Source organism: Anomaloglossus baeobatrachus, chromosome 1, assembly GCF_048569485.1.
Source record: "Anomaloglossus baeobatrachus isolate aAnoBae1 chromosome 1, aAnoBae1.hap1, whole genome shotgun sequence".
NCBI lineage: Eukaryota > Metazoa > Chordata > Amphibia > Anura > Aromobatidae > Anomaloglossus > Anomaloglossus baeobatrachus.
In genome coordinates, this window is record NC_134353.1 from 289,533,906 (window position 1) to 289,554,139 (window position 20,234).

Sequence of the window (20,234 nt, forward strand, 5' to 3'; positions counted from 1 at the left end):
GTAGAATGTTTAAATGCTGTGACAGAGATTGTCAGCAGCATTTAAATAATTAAAATACAGAGATCAATTAGCTCCAGTTGCTGATTAGGCAGGTGTTTATCGTGAAACATAGCTGGCATATGCCAAGTATGTTGTGGGCCTGGCTTATTAGCCATCTCTATTTACCCTTCACAAGATCTTTTTTTCCCCAAAAAATGTATGTAAGAGGTCATTAATAGGTTAATAAAAACAACACTAGAATCAACTCATGAACAGGAGTGCCAGTGATTGAGGAGTTTTTGTCTCATCCGCTACAACTCTTAAACGCTTCTTAATACTAAACATAATACATCCTTTAGGGGTGACATTTAAATTCCATCACTAAAAAATGGGGAATCTCTGTTATAACTGAATAGGTGTACAGTAGAACCTTGGTTTACGAGAACAATCCGTTCTGGGAGTGTGCTTGTATGACGCCCCTGGACTAATCAGGTTGTCACAGGGTACTGACCACTCTTTCTCTCTCAGTACAGGACTCAACCCCCCATGGTTCTGGGTTCCTAACTTACAGTACTGCCTCCATCAGCGATAAAATCCCAATCACACCTTACACCACACCCTGTCAGACACACCAGTGGGCTGCTGAGCTGGAATAGGGCCGCCCACCTAGGGGTCAGACAGACTGGTGGGAGGGAAGTAGAGGAGTTGAGAAGTAGCCCTCGAGCAGTGAGGAGCTAGGGGGACCGTGTGGCTCCTTCGGAGTTGAAGGTTGGGTTGCAGACAGGGATCTGGGCCCGGAGGAGTCGGAGACCCGGTCGCGGGGTATTGAGATTGGATGCCTGGACCTAGTCTTGGAGGACGGTCAGCAGCTCTAGTCAAATAACCGATCCGGGACCGAAAGCGTGGTGGGGTATTGGACCCTAGGTCAGGGAGTAGCTTCGGGCAACCCGGAAATTAACCTGTGGAGGATAGTTACTTTATGTACTGTCCCCACGAAGCTCAGAGATCAGGAGCACTAGCGCAACGAGGGGGATAGGGCTTTCCAACCCAAGCAGCCCACTGAAATCCCAAGTGTGAGCCCTTGAGAGCACAGCTCTACTACAAACAGTAGGGAGCAGGGGCCATCAGAACACTTCCACCTTGTGCACAGAGGCAGGCCCCGGACCACCCGGCAGTACTGTAGGGGACGGATACCCGGGTGGCGTCATGAACTCTTTCCCCTGTAAATAACGTCACCTTTTAATTTGACAGTGGCCGCGAGCCCCGGGTCCGGACACCCTCGAGCCACAGCAGTAGCAACCCCCCGGATCTGACCGGTTCGACCACTGCTGGGGTGACACACTTGTAAACCAAATTACTCGTCTACCAAAGCAAAATTTCCCATAGGAAATAATGCAAGATCAGACAATTCGTTCAACAACTTGTGCAATGTCCCATCCTGGTCCCCTTATTGTGCCATTCTACACACGCACAAGCACGCACAAACACACAAACACACATATTATGCTCACCTTACCTTCCATTCCCTCGCCAGCCTCCTGGTTCTTGTAGTCCGCCGGTACAGGATGTGCATCGGGTAACCATCGTGACCGATGTCGGAGCTTCCACTGCCAACGCGCTGACGTCAAAGGCATGAGCTGCTTGCCTCTGATTGGTCAGCGTGCTGCCTTTGAGAAGCAGCTGACAGTGGAAGTTCCTCCATCGTCGCGATGGTTACCCGATACACATCCTGTATCGGCAGACTAAAAGAAGAACCAGGAGGCCGGCGAGGGAATGAAAGGTAAGGTGCGCATAATATGTGTGTGTGCGTGCGTGCTTGTGTGTGTTTGTGCGTGTTTGTGTGTGTTTGTGTGTGTTTGTGCGGACTGCAAGAGCGGGTCCGAGCGCGGCTAAAGTACAGAACCAGAGGTTTGTGTGGTGAGTATTTGCTTGTACAGCAAAGCTTGATCATAAACTGAGTTACAAATTTACAGCAAGCTTTGCTTGTATAGTGAAATACTAACACACCAAGTTACTCGTAAACTGAGGTTCCACTGTAACTAAATTGTTATTAAAATGTATGTTTTGTTTAAGGTGACTGTTCAGAATAAGTTATCATGTCTGTGTACATGAGGAATAACATTATTTCTGGGCAATATATTAAATGCATTTCAAAATCCTCTGTATCTTTAATTTATAGCTGATGCTAAGCTAGTGGGTGAATATTAGCTGCTCTGAGTTCTCCCATCATGGAACACACAGATGTGAGGGATTCCTGCTCACTTGTCTCTATATAGCACTGTCGCGGGCGAAGGGGACGCGCTCGCCACGCTCGGGTCCGGGGCTTCTGCTGCTGCTCGGTGGCTCGAGCGGTGGGCCGGACCCGGGGACTCGAGCAGCGCTCCTCGTCCACGAGTGAAAAGGAGGTGGTTTGTTTGGGGAGATAGTTCGTGACGCCACCCACAGGTCGTGGTGATAATAAGCACCACCGCTGCTGGTGACGGGGATCCCAGGAGACATGGTAGGGAGCAGCTAGGATGTTGTCCCCTCCGTGGGTAGGGGTTGTTGATCCTGGGGCCCGGTGGATGATACGGTGAGGCAGCGCGGCGCGGTGCCGGATGGCACTGGTGTACTCACTCAGGTAGTCAATGACAGAGTCTCTGGTAAACCAAACGGCCGGATGGACGGGTCCCGCAGCCGGCTGCAGTGTTTGTGCTCTCCCCAGACAGGGTGATGGTGGCTGTCTTTCCCTGCACCTTGTTAGAATGTTCTGACTCCTGTGGTTGCCCACCGGTAGTCCGCTCCCGGCGTATAGGTACCGAAGGAGCCCGTTTTGCCCGCAGGCGCTGACCCTTGGATCTCTAGCCTATGGCGGTGGCTGTGTATCCTCACGGTGTGGATGGTTGCCTTCTGTCGGGTCTTGGGTGTTAGGAAACCCCTGGGGTTCCGGTCACTTTCGGATTTGACCGTTGTCGGCAGCTCCAAGCCTAGTCGGGGTCCGATGGCCCTGCCTGTGTGCTTAGCTTCACTCCACTCACCAGTTCGGTACCAGCGGGCCACCGCCCGACCCCGGTCCTATGGTTCCGCAGAGATCCACTAACTCCTGCAGATGGCCACCACCGTCTGCCGACCTTGCTGACAGTGCCTGGGCTCTGACCCAGACACTAGCAGTTTCTGTCCTCTCACTTTCACCTCCAAACTTAACTAACTGCTTTTCCTGCCTCCAGGCCTGTGAACTCCTCGGTGGGTGGGGCCAACCACCTGGCTCCGCCCCACCTGGTGTGGACATCAGGCCCTGGAGGGAGGCAACAAGGGTTTTGTTTGACTGATGTGAACTATCCAGGGGAGGGGGTGTGTGTGGTGTTATGTCTGACTACCTGGCTAGTCCAGGGCATCACATTCCCCCTTGGTGAAATGCAGACCATCCACGGGCTGCCCGTCCATCACCGGTTTTATTTTTCTGAAAAAATAAATAACGAAGAACAGTATGCATTTTCAAATCTTCCCTTGCGGGATGCATGGTGCTTCAACGTTACAAACATTAATAAAAACATTTTTATTACTAACGGACGGGTTCATGTACTTCCGCTCCCCCACTCAAGCAACCTACACCTTGATGTAGCCCCTAAGAAATGGGCAGCACCCCTTAACCCCAGTCCTGGTCCAGGTTACCCGAGCAGGAACGGGCACGGTGTCTCGCACCCGGCTGTCACTTCAGGGGACCCCACGTCCAGGGGGACCCCTGACCCCCGGAGGATGGCCAGCGGTCCTGGTGGTGGCCGGACCCCAGACTACTCTGCTGCGGGTCCTCCCTCCAATCTGCCTCTCCGGAGGCGGCAATGGAATACAGCCCACAACTTATTTACAAGGCCACAAGTTCGTGGTTGGCCTGCAAGTTCTCGGCCTTGTTCATGAGTAGTTTCTCATGTGGGCTGTTTTGAAGTAAACATACTGATGGTCCCAACGAGGACAACTTTCTCCTTCACGTACGGTAATCAGGTAAGTCTTCAGATTAATTAGTGTTCATTCAACCATTTACACAATCAACATGCTGCACCCCTAGATGGTAGTTTCCCTATACCTAAGCGGGGGCCTACCTAGGTTGGGGCGTGTGGACCTTCTAGGCCCAATGTCGTCTGTGGAGGGTAATGGGACAGAGGAGACAACCGGTTCCTCCTCCCGTCTGTCAGATATGGCAGGTGGAGACCCAAGGGGAGGGGGTATAGGTGCATCCCTGGGTGTTAGTTCAAGTGGCTCACTGGCGGGCGTTTCCGTCTCCATTTCTTCTTCTTGTTGTGGGAACATTATCACCGGAACAATCACCACGCTGTTCTGCATAGGCCAGTCTGCTGGAAAGTCACCCATCACTGTGTGGATCACCTCTTTTTCCTTTTCCCCGTTCGGTATTGGAACCGGAACTTCGTTTGCCAACCTTAAGGGGGGTGGGCACCTCTTCAGGTGATCCCTGGAAACTGTAGCCGCAGTCCTTCCCTGGTCGCGACTAATAAGATAGGCCTTTTCATTCTCCCATTCAGTGGGCTGTATGACATATGGGGTCTTCTCCCACTGGTCATCAAGCTTATGAGTTCTTCCGTTTCAGCACCACATCCCCGGGCTCAAAGGGGGCGGCTGGAGCCCGCTTGTTGAAGCGCTGCTCCTGTTTCTCTCGGCTCTGACGCAGATTCTTCTCTACATATTCCTGGACCTGCCGGTACTGCGCTTGCCGCCGGACATCCCAATCTGCGGTTGAGGGGAGGGCCTCTGGGGCTTCCAAGTCCATTTCCAGATCCACCGGAAGTCGGCCCGGTCGGACTCTCAACAGATACGTCGGTGAGCACTTGGTAGAACCGCAGGGGATGTTATTGTACATGTCTACCAGGTCAGGCAGCTTCTTCGGCCACAGGTTTTGCTCTTCCAATGGTAGTACCTTGAGAAGATCCAGAACTAAATGGTTCATCTTTTCACACATTCCATTAGTCTGGGCATGATATGGTGTGGTCCTGATCTTCTTGCAGCCATACAATTGGCAAAATTCTTGGAACACTTCTGCTTCAAAGGCTGAACCCTGGTCCGTAAGCACCCTCTCTGGGTATCCGTGCGGTCGACAGAAGTAGGCCTGGAATGCTCTAGCTGCGGTACAGCCGGTCAAATCTTTGACTGGAACAACCACCATGAATCTGGAGTAGTGGTCCACGATGGTCAAGGCATAGTTATATCCATTCTGGCTAGGTGTGAGCTTGACGTGGTCCAAGGCAACCAACTCCAGCGGTTAATGTGTGACGATCGGCTGTAGAGGGGCTCTTTGGCTGACTTCATCCTTCCTTCTCAGCGTACAGGGGCCACACTCTCGGCACCAGGCCTCCACAGATTCTCGCATCCCACTCCAATAGAACCGCTCTCTCAGCAACATCTCCAGCTTCTTCCAGCCGAAATGTCCAGCGCCATCGTGATATGCCTGTAGGACTTTGGGCACGCTGGCCTGAGGAACCACCAGCTGGCGAACCTTCTTGTGAGTCTTCGGGTTGATCAGTTCCCGATCAGCTTCCCTTCGTGCAGGTACAACCAGGCTCATTCTTTCCACAGCCGCTGAGCCTCAGAGGGAGCCACAGGATCCATTCCGGAGGAGCCCTGCTCAATCATGGTCTTGACCAGCTGGACGGCAGGCGCTTGGTCTTGGGCTTCTTGCCATCCCTGGCTGGGTAGCGGGTCTAGGTCCGCCTGTTGCTGTTTGAGATATAGTTTTTCGACCGGTGGCCGATGGAACGTGGGCAACTCGATTTCTTCGAGGTCATCGTCTTCCAGCCCCCCATCCGGCAGGTGGGGCATCTGGGATAACGCGTCTTCGTTGGTGTTCTTGCGGCCGGCTCTGTATTTGATAGTGAAGTCATAGTTAGACAGCCTAGACACCCACCATTGTTCCAGGGCGCCCAGCTTGGCCGTGTCCAGATGGGTCAACGGATTATTGTCCGTGTAGGCAGTGAATTTTGCCGCTGCGAGGTAATGTCGGAACCTCTTGGTGATTGCCCACACCAGGGCCAGGAACTCAAGCTTGAAGGAGCTGTAGTTTTCGGGGTTCCTTTCCGTGGGTCGGAGTTTTCTGCTGGCGTAGGCGATTACCTTTTCTTTCCCGTCCTGGACATGGGACAGGACTGCCCCCAAGCCCACATTGCTGGCATCAGTGTAGAGGACGAACGGGAGGCTGTAGTCGGGGTACACCGGGACTTCTCCTGTCAGGGCCGTCTTGAGCTGGTGAAAGGACTCTTCATGCTTCTCCTCCCACACAAACGGGGGCCCAGGGGCCCTGCCACCCTTGATCTGTCCCACGAGGGGGTCTTGCATAGGTGCAGCCATCTTCGTATACCCCTTGATGAAGCGGCGATAATAGCCCACCAGGCCCAGGAACTGTCTCACCTCTCTCACTGTGGTCGGTCTCGGACAGTCCTGGATAGCAGTGATCTTCTCAGGATCTGGGGCGACACCTTCTGCGCTCACCACGTGTCCAAGGTACTGTACCCTAGGCTTCAGTAGGTGGCACTTGGAGGGCTTCAACTTCATCCCATACTTGGCCAGGGACGCGAACACTTCAGCCCGGTGCTCCAGGTGGGCCTCGTACGTCTGGGAGTATACGATCACATCATCTAGATACAGCAAGACAGTTTCGAAATTGAGACGTCCCAGGCAACACTCCATGAGCCGTTGGAAGATTCCAGGGGCATTGCACAGCCCAAACGGCATGCTGTTGAACTCACAGAGTCCCATGGGAGTGGCGAATGCAGTCTTCTCACGGTCCTCTGGTGCGACCGCCATCTGCCAGTATCCGCTGGTAAGGTCAAGGGTAGAGAAGAAGTTAGCAGTTATCAGCTCAGCTAGCGACTCTTCGATACGGGGGAGAGGATAGGCATCTTTATGCGTTATCTGGTTGATCTTCCGGTAATCCACACACATTTTCATGGTGCCGTCCTTCTTCTTCACCAGCACCAGTGGGGCTGCCCAGGAACTACAACTATCCCGAATGACCCCTGCCTCCTTTATGTTCCTCAACATGTCTTTGGCGCATTGATAATGTGCTGGCGGGATGGGCCTATACCTTTCTTTGATGGGTGGATGTATGCCTGTAGGGATATGGTGTTGAACCCCTTTAATCCTCCCGAAATCGAATGGGTGCTTGCTGAAAACCTGTTCATACTCCTGTACTACCCTGTATACCCCCTGTTTGTGATGCGTGAGTGTGGCTTCAGTGCCTACATGTAGTTCCTGGCACCACTCCTCTAATTGTTCGGGTGGTATATGGTTACTGTCAGGGGGTGCTGAGGTAGGAGGGGCGGCTTCGTGAATGGTGTGAGGGTCTAGGGTAAGCAACTTGGCAAGGGTAGCGTAACGGGGAAGCCTAACTTCCTCCTCCCCGCAATTCAGCACTCTCACAGGCACTCTCCCTTTTTTGACGTCAACCACCCCTCTGGCTGCCATCACCGTGGGCCACTGCTCAGAAGGCGTGGGTTCCCCCATCGCCGGGTAGTCGCGCCACTGTGGATCTACTGCTGCCCTGCACCAAATCATCATCTCGCTTCTTGGTAGCACCACCAAGGGGGCCACATCCATCACCCTTACTCCACCAATCTCTCCACCCGTCGAATTCACTTGTTGCCGATATAGGAAGGCCCGGATCTCACGCTGCACAGCCCTCTGTCGGCCTTCTCCTGCTGTGGTGGCCAACTGCTGCAACAAACTCAGCACCTCACTCATACAATGCTTCATCATATTGGTCCCTAGAATTACTTTTGGGTTATGGTCACTGGGTTCATTCATCACCACAATCATTCCTTGGTGTTTTAGCTCCGCACGTCCCACGGTCAGGGTCACTTGTTTGTATCCCACCTGGGTCAGAGGGAGTCCATTGGCCGCGACAAGGGTCAAGCTATCATCAGGGGGGGCAAGTTCACCCGTACCCCAATACTGCTGGTACAATGTATATGGCATAGTGGTTACCTGTGATCCTGTGTCCAATAGGGCCATGAGCGTAATGCCATCCACCGCCAGAGGGATGATGGGGCGAGCTCCAGCGTACCAGTCTCGCCAATCAGGGGGGCCACTGGTGTCTACTCCTGAGGATTGGCCCTTATCCCCAGGGGTTGCTCGTTTAACGGGCATCGCCTAGAGTAGTGGCCAGGCTTGCTGCACCTGTAACAAATAGGAGGCCCATACCGCGAGTCATTGGTCCTTCTCCGCTGCATCCAGGGGACGTCCTCCGGACTGTCGGCGAGCTGGATCTTCCCTGGGGGCTTGACTCTCGTCGGAAGCTGGAGTGCGGCGAGGATCTTGGCTAGGTCTCCATCCATGCGAAGGACCTGGGCAGCGAGCTCTTTCATCATCCCGACGGGCGCTGCAGGGGCCGGTAGAGCCGGGAGAGGAGGTGCCACCGAGATGGGAGCAGTTTCAGCCGGCCATGGGGTCGCCTCAGGAGCGTCTGGTGTTGGGGCTTGCAGGGCCTTGATGGCCCGCTCTTTCAATACTGCAAAGTCCAGATTGGGGTGTTCCAGGGCCCACAGTTGTAGCTGCTTGCTGTCTTCCGTGGACCCCAGCCCTTGCAAGAATTGTTCCACTAGCATCTTATTGCTGTCCACATCGTTAATAGTGTCCACCCGCTTCAGCGTATGGGAGGGCCGTCTGCAGGCGCAAGGCATAGTCTCTTATATTATCCACAGGCCGCTGTCGGCACTGATAAAACTGCATCCGCAACTCTGCTTCCGTGCGGGTCTCAAAAGCGGTTTGGAGTTTCTCAAAAATGGTAGTCACTGAGTCCCCGTCCGCGTCGGTCCAGGTTTCCGTCTTCTGCTCAGCCGCGCCGGTTAGCTGCCCTAGCACTACCGCCGCCCGTTGCCTGTCAGTCAAGGGATACAAATCGAGGACTGGGCTTATCTTTTTCCGGAACACCTGCAAAGCATCAGGCTTCCCATCGTACTGCGGTAGCCAGGTAGCATCAGGCACATAGGGCAGGGAGAACGGCATTACCTGGACGACCGCTGGACCCGCAGCCTCCCCCGCTCTTGCGGCCGGAGCAAGGGCTGCCCCATTTCCATCTGCGGGCGCCACTACGGCTGCGACCGCCACTCCTCCAACGGCTCCGTCGGGCGCAGACATCTTTTGCCCGTCCCTCCTTGGTTCTTTCTAGCACTTCCTCCTTCTGGGGGCGGGGCTTCACATTCGCGCCTTCCCTGCTCGGGGAAGACGCTCGAGCGGGAAATCTTCGCGCCCAAGATGGCGGAACTTCAAATTTTTCGGCCGGACGCCGCCGGCGGGGACTGCAAGGCACACTTCTACCGGTAGGTAGATTGGTTCTAATCCTGTTCGCAGACGCCAAGTTGTCGCGGGCGGAGGGGACGCGCTCGCCACGCTCGGGTCCGGGGCTTCTGCTGCTGCTTGGTGGCTTGAGTGGTGGGCCGGACCCGGGGACTCGAGCAGCGCTCCTCGTCCACGAGTGAAAAGGGGGTGGTTTGTTTTGGGAGATAGTTCGTGACGCCACCCACGGGTCATGGTGATAATAAGCACCACCGCTGCTGATGACGGAGATCTCGGGAGCGATGGTAGGGAGCAGCTGTCTGATGGCCCTGCCTGTGTGCTTAGCTTCACTCCACTCCCCGGTTCGGTACCGGCGGGCCACCGCCCGACCCCAGTCCTACGGTTCCACAGAGATCCACTAACTCCTGCAGACGGCCACCACCATCTGCCAACCTTGCTGACAGTGCCTGGGCTCCGACCCAGACACTAGCAGTTTCTGTCCTCTCACTTTCACCTCCAAACTTAACTAACTGCTTTTCCCGCCTCCAGGCCTGTGAACTCCTCGGTGGGTGGGGCCAACTGCCTGGCTCTGCCCCACCTTGTGTGGACATCAGACCCTGGAGGGAGGCAATAAGGGTTTTGTTTGACTGATGTGAACTATTCAGGGGAGGGGGTGTGTGTGGTGTTATGTCTGTGACTACCTGGCTAGTCCAGGGAGTCACAGCACTTGTTCAGAAGCACAAATTGGCGCATACATCAGTATTGAGCTATGTAAATGGGAATCCAGCTCTATGGTCAGATAAACAGCAACTGGGGTCCAAGTGTTCCTGTGTCTCTCTCTTAGGGCTCTTGTCCACTTGCGATTTTCCTGTTCGAGTGCGATCCGATAAAAAAAATCGGCTTGCACTAGCACCAGTGTTAAGCTATGAGGCCGTGTCCTCTTGCTAAATTTTTAATGGCACGGCTTGTGCTCTCGGTGAAATCGCAGCATGCTCCAATTTGCACCAAGTCTCATCTCTCGCATCCCCAGGCAAGCCTATGGGAGCGAGAATAAGAACGCAATACGGGTGGCATACGCATGTCATACAGATGGCATACGCATGTCACATGGATCCTTGGTGAGAAAAATCTACAGACTCGCATAGCAATCGCAGGGTACTTGCACAGCACTCGCATGACACTCGCATGTCATACGGATGCTAGGGGAAAACAAAAACGCAGACCATACGCATGACACTCGTCCACGTTTTTAGGACGAGTATCGCTGTTATTATTTAATCACAAGTGGACAAGAGCCCTTAGGGCTGATGCAGACAACCATATCTTTGGTCTTAGGGCTATCTGTCAAAAAATTACTCGGACCAATGTTATTTAATGAGGCAGTACATATGTCTGATTTTTTTTTTTGGGACCAAATGGCCTGAGGAAAAAAGGTAGCAGCATGATGATATGCCACAGAGAATTAAATTGCCCTTGGCTATTCAAGTCTATGGGTCTGTGAAAAAAAAATCAGTCCGCACGCAGATGAGATCCATGTGCTATCAGATTTTTGCAGACTGACAAAATTGCGAAGGTGGAGACCCTTTTTCCCCCTCCACCTCAGAGAAAAACAAATCCCACTCTGATAAAACTCTGATCAGAGTCTAATTTGTGTAATCGGACTATTTTTCTCAGGTGGAGAATCTACCCTTAGGGTATGCTCACACTAGTGTATAGCAAGCGTATAACTCGGACAATGTTATACTATAGAGCCATGGTAACTAGCGGTTTTCCTCTCATGCTGAGTCAGTATGAGAAAAAAAAAATTACTGCATGCTGCAATTAGCAGTGCATTTCAAATGGCGCACACCCATTCAAGTCAATGGGAGCATGCAAAACATCAGACTGCACTCGGAAGTGATCTGATATACACTAACACAGACAATGGAAAAGATGGAGAAATGAAGGTCTCCATCTTCTCCACACCTGTGAGCCGATTCTTGCATGTGAAATAATCAGAGCACAATAGAATGACAGTCGGATCACTCTCACAGCACAGTTTGAGCCGGGTGTAATTTGCATATAGTATCCGATTCTCTCTCATGAAAGAATCCTTGGGTGCTGTATCATAATGTGAGTGTACCCTTATTCTGTTTCTTGCTCTTCTCCTCCATCATCCTTCCCTCTCTATAGAGTTTATTGGGCAACTCAATTCTGACTCTTCTATGAGCAGGCAGTCCATCTTGTTTTGACCAATGTGGATTTTAGCTGTTTTTCAGGGTGAATACTGTAGGGAGTTTAGTAGGCAGTGGGTGGGGGAAAAGTTACTCATAGTGGGGAAAGAAGCAATTTTTTTCTGATAAGATATACTACAAAGTTTGATGGATTGGCTTGTACTATTGATTTATGAAGAGTTCATTAAAACGACAGTAATTATTTAAGAATAAAATTACCTTTATGCGAACTTCATGAGCCTTTGGTGGGGCAACCTCAATCTCTTCAATGCTGAGCGGTTGTTTAGGTCCCCAGCACACGGCTGCTTTACATTTGATTACCTGAAATGAATGGGTTTAACTTTATAATTAATATAATGTCATCCATATCAAATTTCTACTCAACTCTAGTTCAATATTTCTTAATACAGTTTATATTTAATACAGTTTGTATATATAAAAATTGCAGCCTGTAGCTGCCCAGAATTGTCACATCCATTGGATGCAACAATTGTGGCACTTTACCCGACTCATTCTGCTTGCCCTGATGCGGTGGCAATAGGGGTAATATAAGAGGTGAATGACTGCTCACAGTTGCCACTAAGCCCTAGATTAGTAATGTGTGGTGTCTATGAGATCCCTTTTAGTAATCTGTAAGTAAATAGAAATAAACACAGACTGAAAAAATCCTTTTATACTTTGCGTTTCCACCTGCGTTTCAGGTGCTTTTTAGGTCCGTTTTGAGAAGAACCTTTTTCATGCCAAAAGGCATGAGTTTTGATTTTCCAGCAAAGTCTATGGAAAATGGGGATTTCTAGACCGCACTTTGCGTTTTAAAACGCTCCGTTTAATTTGCATATTTTGTGGGAAAAACCATGCGTTCAAAGAAGCAGCATGTCAATTGTTTTTGCCATTTTGGGTGCGTTTTGCTAACATTGGAGTCAATGAGAAATGGCAAAAACAAAGAACCTTCAAATTTCCTGCGTTTTACCTGCTTTTTAGCTGCAGAAACAATGCGTTTTGGACTACATAAACGCATGCTTTTCTGACATTAAAATAATGGAATAATATGTCCCTTTACACACACACAGTCCGACAATGAAATTAAAGAAAATTTTGATTTTATTGCTATTTTAACATTAAATATTATAATACCGCTATAATTTCATGAAATAGAAATATTTTCTTTATTAATTCCAAAATTATGTTTTCCTTTTTTTTCTCTTTTTTCATGATGTTTGACTATTTAATCTTTATTTAGCAGTGTCTTGATGTTCATAACGCATCTGTCAAAACGCAGGTGAAAAAGCATGTAAAAAGCGCTGAAAACGCATCTAAAATTCGGTAAATACGCATGCGTTTTTAGCGCTAAAATTCTGAAAAAGGCAACTTTGGTCAAATCAATTAAGCCCAAAACGTGCGTTTAGAACTGCAAGTAGGAGAATGCAAAGTGTGGTCTTAGCCTAACACTAAACACCCAGTTCCGACGTAATCTACATGAAGTCCCATGACGATTCCGTTTCTGCTACATACTGAAGTCACAGTCACAAAACATGTCCACATGCTGTTGGCTTTAGGCCCGTTTCACATGTCAGTTAAAAACAGTGACGTTTTTCACTGGCGTGTAAAACACGCACATGTCCCTGCGTGTGCCGTGATTTACAGCACACGTGGGTTGTCTAAGTGCAATCCGGGCTCCGTTCTCTGTGGCCCATGATTGCACTTAGAAAACAACTCACCTGTGCCCGCTCCCGCTATCCTTGGTGCTGATCGCTCCCGCGGTGCAGCATCCGGCCGGCGGTGACCCCCACAGCAGCTGCTTCCGGGTCGGCTGTGTCGCGCATAATGAATATGCGCGACAATAATGAGCCGGCTCAGAAGCAGCAAGCAGAATGGGCTGCAGAGGACATCGCTGGACGCCGGGTGAGTAAAAATGATTTTTATTTTAAAAGTACGTTTTTTTCTGGCACGTGTTTCACGGACCACACCACTGCGTGGTCCGTGGAACATCAGTGATGCCAGAAGAAAATGGACATGTCTCCGTGCGGCAATCACGCACACGCGGGTATGACGCACGGAGACACGTGCAGTGAAAAATCACTGATGTGTGAGCAGACCCATTGATTATAATGGGTCTGCGTATGTCAGTGATTCTGGTACGTTTTAAAAAAAGCACAAACGTACCAGAATCACTGACGTGTGAAAGGGGCCTTAGGCAGAGACTGACTTAGCCGCAGCTGTGAGCAGTGATATCACTGAGTTTATCTGCGGTCATAGCTGGTGGTTCACAGTGCATCCCACCTGTGACCGCAGGTAAACTGACCTCATTCAGTAACCTCACCTCAGGTGAACTGAGTTCACAGACTTGCATCTCCTGGCAGAAAACCGTGTTTTTTTCCAAGAGATGCAGATTTGGTGCTGAATGATTTTGACGCTGGTTCGGTGTGGTTTTCTGCCAGGAGATGCAAATCTGGTGCTGAAATGTCTGCATCAGATTTCTGCACCAAAGTTGCAGAGTTGCTCCTCCCTGCTGCTGAGGTCTCATATTGCTAACTACAAGCTGCATCTCTCAGTCAGACTGGGTGGATAGACACTGAATACATATGGGTCATGAGCTATTTCATTCTACACTGTCTGCAGAATGATTAGGCAAGTGAATATTTTGACCAGATCATCATTTTTATACACATTTTTCAACTGTGTATTTGTGTAATGAGGGAAGATTTGGCAAGGTGTGCAGAATTATTAGGTACATTGTTTTTCTCAAGCAAATAGGGCCAAAAAGATATTGGGGATGTGATCACTTTATCATCAAAAGTTTTGTTACAAATAGTTAACAGGCTAAAAAAAATTGTGTTGAGAAAAAAGAAGCACATGATTGAACTGTCAAAGATTGAGGAATCAAATGTGAAGTTACTAGGGTGCCCAGAAGTGCAAGGTGAGAGGTATGGCCACAGTATGTGGTGACACATCTATTTTATTATTGACAACAAAAAGGCATTTTGCTTTTTGCTTTCTGCACTTTTGAGCATTGTTATATCATATAACATTCTTTGTGGTTTAGAATAGCTAGAGTTATCCATGGAATTCTCAGTCTGTGGGTATATGTGTACATTGAGCTATTAAGCATTAGGCATGCTAAAATGTATTATTTAGATTAAAGATGTTAATATGGACTATATAATCTGAATCCTGCCCATATCAATCAGATTGCACATTTTGGGGCCAATTCATTAAGACTAGCGAGTTTTAATGAATGGACTTCCTGAAGTACAAATTGCCTAATTCTAAGGCCAGCGTCACACACTACAATATATCGGGCGATATGTCGTCGGGATCACGGATTCCGTGACGCACATCCGGCATCTTTAGACATATCATAGCGTGTGACAGCTGCGAACGACTGTGAACGAGCAAAAATACTGACCTTATCGTTGCTCGTTGACACGTCATTCATTTTCATAATGTCGCTCCTCCTTCTGCGCGCCGGTTGTTCGTCGTTCCCGAGGAAGCACACATCGCTCCGTCTGACACCCCGGGAATGACGAACACAGCTTACCTGCGTCCCGCCGGCAATGCGGAAGGAAGGAGGTGGGTGGCATGTTACGTACCGCTCATATCCGCCCCTCCGCTTCTATTGGCCGGCCGCTGTGTGACGTCGCTGTGACGCCAAACGTCCCTCCCCCTTCAGAAAGAGGATGTTCGCCGCCCACAGCGACGTCGTCTGGGAGGTAAGTGCGTGTGAAGGGGGTTAACGACTTTGTGCGCCACGGGCAACTAATTGCCTGTGACGCACAAACGACGGGGGCGGGTACGATCGCTCGCGCAATCGCACGATAGATTGTACCGTGTGACGCTGGCCTAAGGAGTGAATGTCTCCAGTCAAGGACTGGTGTACATTTCTGGAGTGAATAATGCAAACAAAGGGGCATAACTTTTCATGAATTTGATTGGTGCGTGCAGCCACTGTCCTGCCAGTGCTCCTCTCACATTGGCGTAACTGGGCCTGGCATATAAATGTAAAAGCTGTAATATTTTTGGGCAAATTCCAAATTACACAAAAGTCATGCAATTTATTAAAGGGAACTTGTCACCAGGTTTTTCCCATATAAAATATGGCAACCACCAGTAAGCCCTTATATACAGTATTCTAGAATACTATATATAAGTCACCAAGCCAATTTGTATAACATAAAAAACCTCTTTCATTATACTCATCTGCGGGACGGTCAAGTCCGATAAGTGTCACTGATCTCGAGCTTACGCCTTATCTTTGAGATTGCTGTCCTCCTCTGCTTCGTGTGGATGATGTGTCCTACGTCATCCACACAGTGTCCTCCATTCTGCACCTGTGCACATGCACTTCTCTCTGCCCTGCTGAGGGCAGATAAAAGTATCGTAGTGCGCATTCGCGGGTCTTCTTTGACTTTTCCCTGCACCTGCACATTACAGTTCTTTGCTCTGCCTGTAACAAGGCAGAGAAAACTGTGCCTGCGCAGGAGCTCAGCGGAGGACACTATGTGGATGATGTAGGACGTGTCATGCACACGAAGCAGGGAAAGAGGTCAGCGATTTCAAGCAGAGAGGAGGCGCTGGATCAAAACTAGAGACGCCCATTGGACTGGACCATGACGCAGGCAACAATAATTAAAGGTTTTTTTATGTTATACATATCGGCTTGGTGACTTATATACAGTATTTTAGAACGCTACGTATAAGGGCTTACTGGTGGTAGCAGCAATTTATATGGGACAAATCTGGTGACAGGTTCCCTTAAAGCTATATTACCCATAATTCTGGCATACACACCTTAATGTATTTGCCCCTTCATTATGTTAGTTCATCTTAGAAGATGAAATCCATGATCACTATTATTTTTTTTTTTATTTAAACAAACCCAGTTATGGAACACTCCAGGCAAAATATATACACTGTGGTTTAGTTTGAGCAAGTTAGTGGAATTCCTGTGTTACCAGCCCTCCCCTCCGGACCCGCACTTAGTGTAACACAACATAACTTGGCTATGGTATTAGACTGCAAGGCAGCAAACTAAATCTCTGCCTTAGGGGAAGGAAAACTCACAATTCTGTCAATTCTGAATAATTAGATTATGTAAATAAATATTTATGAGTATAGAAATAAAGTATGAGCTGAGTTGTGAAATATATCTATTCAGTAACGCAGACATATGAGGAATCTTGCAACTACTCTCTCCATCAGCTCTTCTTCCAATACAATAGATACAATACAGAAGATACAATATTAACAGTAAGAGAAAAGGGTAGCATTATGAGTGTTTTAAAGGAAGAAATCCTGGTTATCATAGTTATCCATAAACATGTTGTAACTATAATGCATATTACATTGCCCTTTCCTAGCAGAACTAGGATATAGACTAAGAAAATATTATAATATTTTAATATATATTCTTACTACTTACTTTCCCAGCAGTAGCCATGTTACACTTCTTTCCTCAAACCTTTCCAGTGATCAATGACATTCGTATTTTTCGTTTACTAAAGTACCAAATGACACCTCCCATTCCCCTCCCCTTCTACCTGGCTACGTGCCCAGTACTCCGTATAAAATCAGTTATAGAGTAAAAACCATGATAGGATAAAGATGATAAAAGCACATAACATATAACAATCCTCTACATTTCTCCTTCCCATAGATGTGAACTTTATTCACAGTTGTAAAGAACACATAATGTGCAATTATGTAGTATATAATGTCTAAAGAACACACTTTGCAGTTGTTATTAACGTAGTGTCACAGTCGATGAGGGCAGAAAGCAAGGTCAACTAAAGCTACAAGGGAAGATATTTGTAAGTCATGCAGTCAAACAACTTTTCTGGCTCCCTACTACACTAATTAGTATGCTGTCACATCATTTAGTAAAACTCACACCAAATGCATTCAGCTACATTTGATTTCACCAAAGTAGATATATCAGTTCTCAAACCATGGGCGGCCTGGGCCGGGGGACAGAGTGACATATGCCCCCAGGCCATCAGGGTACAACATAGGGGGAACCGGCCATCAGACTGCAGTGTGAGTGTCTGCGAGTTACCCGTCTCTGTGCACCAAAATGCTGCCTCCTACCACTGTGATCAAGCTCTCTGTAGCACAGGGTTTGTTTTCACCTGTGCTGTTGGGAGAGGGCACCACTTTATGAAAAATAAAGGAGGATGAGTTACCAGGGCCGGGATAAGATATTTTGGATCCCTAGGCAGAAAAAAGCTTACTTCATTACATTTTCTAATTAGGTGGTTTACATAATGCTTGCCATCACTACCAAACATTGATCTTGGATTCATTCGACCACAACACCTTAGACCAATTTGTCTCTTCCATTGGCTGTGTTCTTTGGCCAACTCAAATTGGACATTCCAGATCTTTGCATAGATGAAAGGTTTTTTGACTGGAACTCATGCATTGAAGCTTACTGCTCTTAGTAATCACTCCACAGTTTGGCAACTCACTTTTGACCCCATATTCTTTCTTCATTTCAATGTGAAATCTGTACAGCAATTTTATGGACATCAGATATAGACTTTTTCTCAATAATGGGATCAACTTTGGAGGAAGTTTAGCATGGTCGTCCGCTTTTTATTAGGTGTTCCATAACCTTCCTTTTCTTTCTTTATTGTACATGACACTTGAATCTGAAAAGAGTTGAATTCCATAGCTGCATCTTTTTGGTTTTTACCTGACTTCACTCTCAGAATAATAAGCTACCTGACAACTGGTGATAAATTTGTTTTTGTCTTTGCCATATTTTATTAAAAAACACATAAAAAAAAGAAAAGAAAAACTTGTTTAGGCAAAATTAGACTACCCATGACAAAATATACAAAACATTTAACCCAGCAAATGTGGAAAGTATGGAGAATTATTTCAAAATTTTGTCCACCTTTAACATCACTCATAGTGAAATTCCATTGAAAAACATAAACTGAAATCTTTTGTCCAGCAGTTGTGACATTAATGGCTGTGAATTGAGTTATTTAAATGTAACATTAAATTTACACTATTATACAATCTGTACACTGATTATTTTACATTGTATCCAAGTGTCATATCTTCAGTGTTATCCAAAATAAAATAAAATAATCTGCATAAGTTCAGACTATAGTCTATTTTAGTCTAGTTTAGGAAGTCTTTATATACAGTACAGACCAAAAGTTTGGTCACACCTTCTCATTCAAAGTGTTTTCTTTATCTTCATGACTCTTGAAATTGTAGATTCACATTGAAGGCATCAAAACTATGAATTAACACATGTGGAATGAAATACTTAACAAAAAAGTGTGAAACAACTGAAAATATGTCTTATATTCTAGGTTCTTCAAAGTAGCCACCTTTTGCTTTGATTACTGCTTTGCACACTCTTGGCTTTCTCTTGGTGAGCTTCAAGAGGTATTCACCGGAAATGGTCTCCCAACAGTCTTGAAGGAGCTCCCAGAGATGCTTAGCACTTGTTGGCCCTTTTGCCGTCACTCTGCGGTCCAGCTCACCCCAAATATCTCGATTAGGTTCAGATCTGGTGACTGTGGAGGCCAGGTCATCTGACGTAGCACCCCATCACTCTCCTTTTTAGTCCAATAGCCCTTACACAGCCTGGAGGTGTGTTTGGGGTCATTGTCCTGTTGAAAAATAAATGATTGTCCAACTAAACGCAAACCGGATGGAACAGCATGCCGCTGCAAGATGCTGTGGTAGCCATGCTGGCTCAGTATGGCTTCAATTTTGAATAAATACCTAACAGTGTCACCAGCAAAGCACCCCCACACCATCACACCTCCTCCTCCATGTTTCATGGTGGGAACCATGCATGTAGAGTCCATCCGTTCACCTTTTCTGCGTCGCACAAAGACATGGTGGTTGGATCCAAAGATCTCAAATTTGGACTCATCAGACCAAAGCACAGATTTCAACTAGTCTAATGTCCATTCCTTGTGTTCTTTATCCCAAACAAGTCTCTTCTGCTTGTTGCCTGTCCTTAGCAGTGGTTTTCTAGCACCATATTACCATGAAGGCCTGCTGCACAAAGTCTCCTGTTAACAGTTGTTCTAAAGATGTGTCTGCTGCTTTCAAACTTTCAAAGTTTTCCCAATTTTTCGGACTGACTGACCTTCATTTCTTAAAGTAATGATGACCCCTCGTTTTTCTTTACTTAGCTTCTTTTTTCTTGCCATAACACAAATTATAACAGTCTATTCAGTAGGACTATCGGCTGTGTATCCACCAGACTTCTGCACAACACAACTGATGCTCCCAACCCCATTATTTATAAGGCAAGAAATCCCACTTATTAAACCTGACAGGGCACACCTGTAAAGTGAAAACCATTTCCAGTGACTACCTCTTGAAGCTCATCAAAGAATGCCAAGAGTGTGCTAAGTAGTAATCAAAGCAAAAGGTGGCTACTTTGAAGAATCTAGAATATAAGACATATTATCAGTTGTTTCACACTTTTTCTTAAGTATTTCATTCCACATGTTTTAATTCATAGTTTCGATGCCTTCAATGTGAATCTACAATTTACAGAGTCATGAAAATAAAGAAAACTCTTTGAATGAGATGTGTCTAAACGTTTGGTCTGTACTGTATATATATATATATATATATATATATATATATATATATATATATATATATATATATATAGAGAGAGAGAGAGAGAGAGAGAGAGAGAAAGAGTCTTAGGAAGTCTATATATAGGAAGACTATAGTCTAGTTTAGAAAGTGCCAACAATTCTTCTATTCTATTCTTCAGTGTTGTCATATGAAAAGACTCAATGA

General features: G+C 47.6%; 1 protein-coding gene across 2 annotated transcripts in view; it reads right to left on the reverse strand.

Moving 5' to 3' along the window:
- LOC142311921 (alcohol dehydrogenase 1-like) overlaps positions 1-20,234 on the reverse strand; it is a 53,801-nt gene that overhangs the window by 17,599 nt on the left and 15,968 nt on the right. Inside the window, exons 1-2 of one of the 2 annotated variants that reach the window (XM_075350785.1) lie at positions 16,867-16,938; positions 11,667-11,768 (exon numbers count right to left, since the gene is read on the reverse strand). In XM_075350785.1, the coding sequence (XP_075206900.1) occupies positions 11,667-11,768; positions 16,867-16,884 (120 nt within the window). In that variant the 5' untranslated portion in view covers positions 16,885-16,938. Of the gene's footprint in view, positions 1-11,666; positions 11,769-16,866; positions 16,939-20,234 lie in introns of those variants that run through there. The other variant, XM_075350793.1, reaches the window with a different exon arrangement.